This window comes from Halyomorpha halys, unplaced genomic scaffold, assembly GCF_000696795.3.
Source record: "Halyomorpha halys isolate HHAL.00 unplaced genomic scaffold, Hhal_1.1 Scaffold578.1, whole genome shotgun sequence".
Taxonomy (NCBI): Eukaryota; Metazoa; Arthropoda; class Insecta; order Hemiptera; family Pentatomidae; genus Halyomorpha; species Halyomorpha halys.
The window spans coordinates 102,775-111,351 of NW_027106404.1; the positions used below are offsets into that span (position 1 = coordinate 102,775).

Here is an 8,577-nt window from a genome sequence, read left to right on the forward strand (position 1 = left end):
ATATCAATGTGTAAATACATCATTCTATGCAACAAAAACAATTTAAACCCCTCCTTCAAAATATGTTATTATGTTTCAGGACATGTATAATCTAAATATCATATAAAAATTTCTGGCCGTTTACGGCTTTTAATAGGAGTAGGAAAATAATAAATTCCTACAAAGGCTATGTATATATTTATATTATTTAACATGATAGCACTTAGATAAAGTTTTAATTTAATTACAATATACAATGAATAGTAACAGGAAAAGTTGATGCTAGCAGATAAATGAAATAACACTTGATAGTATTATATTACAAATCAGCTAGCCCATTTCAAAGATCTATTTATTACATTGTTTTAACTGTTTGGTATTTAGCTTGAACATGAAAATACATCACTTGCTATTTTATGGTTATTTATCATTGTTTTAAATATCTGTTGACAACTACTACAAAGAAAAACAAATATTTATAATTATTATCAAGCTAATTATATTTCGCTGAATGTCAGTCTTAGGTTGAATTAAGATGTGTTATTTTTTTAAAATTTAAATAAAATAATTAGTTTCGACTAAAAAGAACTTGGAGAAAGGACTATAAAAGAGAGAGTAAGCTGGCAGGAAAAGTGAAGCCAAAAAGGTGGAGCGACTCAGAGGCGTGGCAGGAGAGTAGGGGAAGAGAACAAGCCAATTACTTGCTACCTTCTGTTTCAGTTTATATTACATTAGCAAACGTTCTTATTAATCTTAACACAAATTTAAGCCTTAAGGCCCTGGTCATGGTTTAACAACTATAACATGGTAGTGAGTCGATAAATCTTTTGGCATACGAAATTGCACAACTTTTCCGCCTTGTCTTATTTTTGTCCACCACGTTTTATTTTTAACGCAGTAATATTTTATTTTGCAGACAGTCACCTTCTGTTTTAATTCGCTTTTAAAATGCTTACCAAGCGCCAAGTCCCATCATTATTAGTACAACTTAGGGCCATATTTCACATGGTGACCAAACGACATACCAATCACCGGTGACAAACTGACAAGTGTCTCGAGCAAATCTTTTCCTTCCTTGGTTCCCAATGGGGTTTATATTTCAGTTATTCCAAAACTATGAATTTATATAAAAAATTAAAAATCCGCAGCGGTGGCCGCATCACACAACTTTCACTTAACGACTAGACTATAAGCGGAGTTAGACCGTGTAACCCTGACTATGGTAGCACTAAGGGATTATAGTTGAGTGTCCTATTAGAAACTTCAAATGCGCACTCAACTATATTAAGCAATTATTCAACCATCGCTTGGACAGTTAAGATACGACCTTAAACCAATAGGGTGGAATACCCTATATATAAACGCAGCAAAAAGGGGCGATTTTCCAACGCCCCTGGAGTTCATTTTAAGGGCCAGAGCAGTTGTGGGTTGACAGGACGCAACTTAGTAGCTAAGATGTGAACTGCAGTCATCAGAAACGTATACTCAAATATGTGCAATTTCTTGTATTTACTTTAATGTGTTATTCCTAAATGAATTCCTTAAATCAATAAAAAGTACAATAGAATCTTCTGATCCACTAAAAGCTAAGTTATTATACTAGCATCTCTAGATGGCGTTTAATAGCCAAGAGAGATGACTAATCACAACTTTGACAAACCTAAGTGTGAATATACCCCTCAGGGAATCTCATCCTTACGAGACAGTGAGTGTTTATATACATTTGAGGACCAGTATATTCTAGTGATATTTTTAGAAATGTATATTATGTTATTATTCTACTCTGACTTCTCTGGATCTCGATCCATCCTTACCCTCTAAATATAATACCTTCCTTTCTTCCCTACCCTTCTTTCGCCAGGAACTACAGCGAATACCTGTAGAACTTGCCATCTCCTTCACGACCGTAAGCAAATATCTTATGCAGTGAAGATTTCATCCTGCGAGGATTTACGGATAATTCACGTAGAATTCCCCAATCATACTGTCAATTCATCTCCTATCCAACCACCTAACCCACTGAACATGCATCATCGAAGCCTTCTGATTTAGAGGATCTCACCCCTTAAATTAGTACCAAGAAATATTATACACAGCCACCTCGACAGCATTATGTAATAACGAATAGTCAAGATGGTGGTTAAAGAAGAGCATTCAAAATTGTACACTATCAATTTATTATACCCTAATGTTTCGTCCAACGTTACACCACTATGTACAACAAGATATAAACATTATGCAAGGCAAATACACAGTTATATGAAAAAATATATATATGTAAAAAGATATACACACGTTATAAAATAGAAAGTTATGTACAAAAGATATAAAAAAATTTAATTAAAATTAATAATGAACCTTAGGACGCATCCCAGAACATCATCCTTCATTATATTTTTTACATTATTTCATTAAGTTCTGTTTAAATATACTCCTAGATATAACTTGTAAAAAATAAAACAAAAACCTACGTGGTGGAGTTCTACTTCTTGAACAACGGTTTTGCAAGAAGGTGATTAGTTCATGATCGCGCTCTCCATAATTAAGAGTACCCACTTTGCGGATGCTGGGTGTGCCCTAGGAAGGCATTCGAACCGACACGGTTGACTTTATTTTATTTACCTTGTTTGTAGATCCGAAAAAGGGCTACAATATAGTACATGTTCGTATACATATGTGTGTACATATACTCGTATATAACTGTTTATTTTGTATTAAAAGCGCTTCTACCATAATTTTCACTATTAAGCAAACATTAAATATCAAGCATTTAATTTATAAATGATTCAAAGTATTAATCAAAAGTACAGTACGAACCCATTGGCATTTTACCACTAATCGTTGAAAAAAAAAAAACATCCGGAGCCAGAGAGTCTGGGAGGAACAGAAACGCCGACAGATAGGAAGCATCCTCATCCGGAGTAATAGAGAGAGAGGGAAGGTGAGGGGCAGCTCTTCAACTCTCGCTTGCGAAAGGAGGGCGATAGTTATCTGGCAGACGTAAGGTCGAAGGAGGCCAGTAGGCTGGTGTCAAATGTAAACATGGCCTCTCGGATCTCTCCGATAGCGGTGTGCAGGGCAATTACATTCTCCCGGGGTAGTTGTCTCTCTTCCTTTATAGTCTATCCATCACTCGGCTTCCCTAGTTCCATAGGATCCATATAGTTCGCTACTTAACTCATATATCCATGAGTACACCACGAAACACACTTTAAGGCTGGTTAACACTTATTAACTTGTATAATATAATTACTTGTATTAAGAAGTAACTAAATGTTAGCTTCAATTTAGGGAGTGAATTTTTAGTATGAGTCCATCTGTGTTAAGCTGTTTAGTCCATTTAAAATGGACGATCAACGAGGAAGTCGTCATTCACAATAATATGCATAGAATCGTTATTAGTAAAATTTGGGATGATGCTAGAGATAAAAAAAAAATCCACTTAAAAGACTCTGGGTGAGAAATCGGATAAACAGAAGAAATCAATATGGTGCTAGTGCAACTCTGTTTCACCAGCTAGCAAAAGAAGATAAACATGAATATTTAAATACACTATGAATATAAGAAGACTTCTTAAATTAATTATTGTATAAAGTCTAACATGAGATACAGAGATTAAAAATTCAAATGATTGGAGATGATGGTCTGGGGTGGGGGAGGGGGGTGTGGTCAGCAAAGGAACAACATAAATAAACAAAAAAATATTTATTTATACCAACGTTTCGAAGTGATTTTCAGGTCTTCATCAGGGCTATAAAAAGAAAAAGACAACAACCATCATTTAGAGAGAAAAAAGTTTATTAATAATAATTTCTTTTTTCTCTCTAAATGATGGTTCTTGTCTTTTTCTTTTTATAGACCTGATGAAGACCTGAAAATCAGGTCGAAACGTCGGCATAAATAAATATTTTTTTGTTTATTTATGTTGTTTCTTTGGTGACCACACCCCCGACCATCTTCTCCAATCAGTAATCTACGGTCAACTATATACACCTCATTAAAAATTAAAACGAATGAAATTACATATTACATTATATTTTCCATATATTATTTTCTGTCCACTTCATCATTTAAAAAGAAATAATGACATGAACTCTTGAACCAGACTGCTTCACCACATTTATGCATTTAATTTAATTAAACTAAATTTTATCTGTCCAACTGTATCAAATAAAAAGCTACCAACTTAAGCGAAAACTAGACAAAATTCTAACCTACTAATTTATTCGCAGCTTTTTACTTAATTCTCTGTTTACATGTGTTTAGTTGCTTAAAATTTAGTTATCTCCTTAACAACTTTATACTTGTAAAGCGGCCTCTATTACAAAATTTCCCCCTCCCTCCTAGAAATAAGTAAATATTATTACAAAGCCAGAAAAAAAAAAAAAGGCTAGAAAACTTTCAACTACAAACTTGGGACCACTTGAATCACTTTAATTATAATATATATGAGAAAAAGATGTTTAGGGGTGCGATCAGTAAATAACACAAATAAGTTGAGAGAGCTTATTTAATAGTAACAACATTTCGGCCTGAGTTTCTAATCATCATCAGGGCTACTAGAAGAAGATCGGAAATCTAAGTAAGTGACTTAGATTAGATGTCTAGATGACTAAGATTAGATGTCTAGATGACTAAGATTAGATGTCTAGATGACTAAGATTAGATGTCTAGATGACTTAGATTTCCGATCTTCTACTAGTAGCCCTGATAAAGGCTAGAAACTCTGGCCAAAACGTTGGCACTATTAAATAAGTTCCCTCATCTAATTTGTGTTATTTACTGACTGAACCCCCAACCATCTTCTCCTCATATATATTACCTACGGTCAACTATCTTCTCATCATCTTTAATTATAATAATATAAGTATGTGATATGGACAAACTTGTTTCCTATTTCTTTACACAGTAATTACCAATCTAGACAATACATGTGAATACTACTATTCCATTAAAGGAAAGCAACACTGTGTTATGCCCCAGTGTCTTCTAGACTATTTCTTTTCACATTAATTACCATTCTAGACAATATCTTTAAATGAAATATTTCAATTAAATGACTATTTAAGATACATATAGACTGATCTGAATTCCAGTTAATATGATATTAAAATATAAATAAAAAAAAAAAATATATACACAATTATACTACAAAAAATATTACAAGTTTGAAAATAGACAATAGACAAAAAGTCCACTATGTTACAAAGTAATCTTCATATATTGAAATTAACTTTTGTTAACAATTTTATCAATAAATTTAATTTTGAGATTAATAATAGTCCTTTCCATAATGTGTAATTGATTAAGTTTATAAAAATTATAGATATTTGAATTAAATCAAACACGGAAAATTGCAGGTTTTTAGTAATATTTTGGTGTACAGTCAACCCAAAATAATATGATTCCTTTGTGTTCCAGAAATAACAACTGCTTTTTATCTCCTCATAATTGGTTATAAATCACTAAAATTGTCTTCAAAGTCATATGATAAAAACAATTTTTTTTCTTGTAATCCTTCATGTTCATAGTCATTCTGAACTCATAACTACATACATCTGTAAGTTGTCTTTTTCTTTCTCAGCGGTATAAATACACCATAGTCTATTGTGTATCTTTTAATACTAAATATTGTTGAACAGTCTACAATGTTGACGGTTCTCCTTTTGTTTAGTATATTCACTAATTTACAAGTCTGTATTACTGTCCATGTTCCATTTACTTGTAAATGAAGTAAGAAGTTTCATCCTCCAAGAGGCAGATTTTACAAATAGAGGATTCCGCCAGCTTGTGATTAAAGGCATGTATATTTAGTCCTTCCTTTACATTCTTAATAATGTGATTGCCCATTCCATTTTATGCAAAATCTTGATTGTATTCTCATTGGGACCTTACATCTGAAAGTTAATCAATTTTTTTTTTATTTAATCAAATTTTAATTAATTATCTGCCTTAGATAATTGAAGCAGTAAAATATAATTTTTAGACCAGCCTAGGCAGACTTTATTTGATGCAAGGCCATGTGCAAACCTTTGCTATGAGGTCCCCCATATTACCAATTAATCAAATTTTGTAGATTTATCTCATTTCCCACCATATTAACATTATTTTTTTTAATCAGTGAACTGAAGTAGTTCATTATAATGTCTAAGGCTGATTCTAAACCCAAAGTGGTTTTTAAGTAACTTTTAGCTCTAGGAAGTTGATTACTCCATCTTGGATTTGATATATGTATAATCCCAAGGGTCATAATAACACAAGTGGCCAAACAAATTTTCATTTTCATTAAGTAGTATGATCTTGCAGCTTTTATTCCATCCATATTCGAGAAAGTTGTGTTCTTAAGTACCTGGGAAGCTTATTTCACGTGTAATCTATAAAAATGTATTCAACTTGTAAACAAAACTGTCAAACATTATTTATACAGTAACTTTCTAAGCTAATTTCCATTTCATGTTGTTGTAGGATGCTTGCTAAACGGTACCATGTTCGGCGAGGGGTCAGCGATGGTATTGTCATCCCCGTGTGAATACTGCTATTGCATTAAAGGAAGGCAACACTGTGTTAGGCCCCAGTGTCTCCTGGACGTAACTGGCTGTACACCACAATATTCAGAACACTCTTGCTGCCCAGTCAAGTATAACTGTAGTCAGTATATGAATCTCTTAAATTGCATGAAATTGAATCCTTTCATTTCGGTAACTTGATAAAATTTACTTTTGAACATGTTTGGCAAATAGGCTAACAATAACATTTCATTGAACAGTTCCCAAAATATTCATGTTTTGCCTTAACGTATTGCGTTACATCAGTTCTATGCTCCGAGTTCAATCAATTTATTCCATTGTCATCAGATACAAGTAGTGATAATTTTTTCTTTAAATACAAGCATGATAAAAAGTTCCCACAAATGCTCTGACCTGTGATTTTGTAATTCATTATTTAATCATTCAAATACCATTTAATTAAGAATTTATTGAGCAATTAAAATCTGAAAACTAAATTTAATATTTCCATATTTTAACTAACGATAGTTTATTCCTTCATCATAATAATTTCACATGCAATATGCTAAATACTTTCTCAAACCATTGAAACACCAAACAAATATACACATTCATAGAGGTCTGTTGGATGAAATCAAAAAGGTATTCATATTTTGATATCAACAATAAATAAAGATTTTGTTTAAATGGGTAAAAGCACATGATGGATGATAAGCCCTGCTCGGGGATAATTTGGTAGCATAAAATAGCGAAGACATCACCTCCCAATCTTATTCAATCAAGCATCATTTTTAGGGTACTTCAATGATCGTTTTATAAAAAAAAAAAAAAAATGAATGTGTGATGACAGATTTAAACTTGGTAGAAGACAAGAAAAAAGGTAGAAATACTTAAAAAATTATAAAAAAACAATAGAGGATAGAACAAACACAAATTTTAGCAGCAGGTAATATAATATAATAATATACTAAATTGGACAGCTACTGTTAAACTGATGTCTACAGACCTACAGAACAGAAATGAGTAAACTTTTTTTCAAAAAATAGGTCTGATACAAAAGCGCTTCACAGAATTTGATCCATTTGTGAATACATTACTAATAACAATAATAATAAGTTATAACTACAAAGAATTATTTTGTTAAGCAGCTTAACTAAGGTCATTAAACCTAAAAGTCTACCTTATTCATTTGTGGTTATTGTTTTTCTTATTGGTATTACAATTAACCATTATTATTTATATTGTTTTGGTAATTACTTTTCAACATATATTTATTAACTATAAACATCTTATTTAAATAAAAAAATTTAAAAAAATCTGTACCTATGTTGGGTCAGGGGTGCTGTACTTTGTAAGGAAGCAGTTACTAGCCCAACGCTTGTTTAAGGAGATGATTTGATCAGAATCACCCTCGACAGTCAGATTTTTCACCAATTAAAGATACCCACTTTATGAGGTTAGGTGGACCCAACCCCACAGGATTGACTCACAGCTACAGTAACAGAATAAATAATTATCTGTCACCGCCAGATTCCAACCTATGTCCTTGGAGTTAGTACAACAGAAACATCTTATTTACAAACAATTATTATTGTTTTCGTAGATTTCTTAGATATTTAAAGGCAAAAACCATCAATGTTTAAATTTATTTATTTTTTTCCTTCCTGAAACAATTATTAGTTTCCGCTTTGTTCATTGAAAATATTTTTTTTTTTATATAACAAATAAATAATTTTTTTTCCAATTTTAGTATATGTACCACCAAAGCTAGTACAAAATATATAAAATAAAAAATGAAATAAAACCCAACACTTCCTCTGGGAGAAAGAATCACTCTGGCTATCTCTACACTTAAAACAATTCCGATAATGAGTTGTCTTCTAGACTTCGTACAGTGAGGATCGCGGTCTCCCTTTGACGATAAACAATAGACCTATTGTTTGCCACATCTCGGCTCAGGACTGTCGTCAACAGCTAAGCCTTCTTTATTTATTTACTTTTATAATTTCTATTTTCTTTATATACTTGATGCATGTATTACTATTAATAACTAGAATCACCATTTAATTAATCTAAATTAGTATATATACAT

The 8,577-nt window shown here is 32.0% G+C and overlaps 1 protein-coding gene across 2 annotated transcripts in view; it reads left to right on the forward strand.

The window, feature by feature from the left end:
* LOC106684412 (uncharacterized) overlaps positions 1–8,577 on the forward strand; it is a 72,883-nt gene that overhangs the window by 49,805 nt on the left and 14,501 nt on the right. Inside the window, exon 2 of one of the 2 annotated variants that reach the window (XM_014426487.3) lies at positions 6,445–6,627. The exons of the other annotated variant lie outside the window; for it this stretch is intronic. Within the exon in view, the coding sequence (XP_014281973.2) occupies positions 6,445–6,627 (183 nt within the window). The remainder of the gene's footprint in view (positions 1–6,444; positions 6,628–8,577) is intronic. 2 annotated transcript variants of the gene reach the window in all.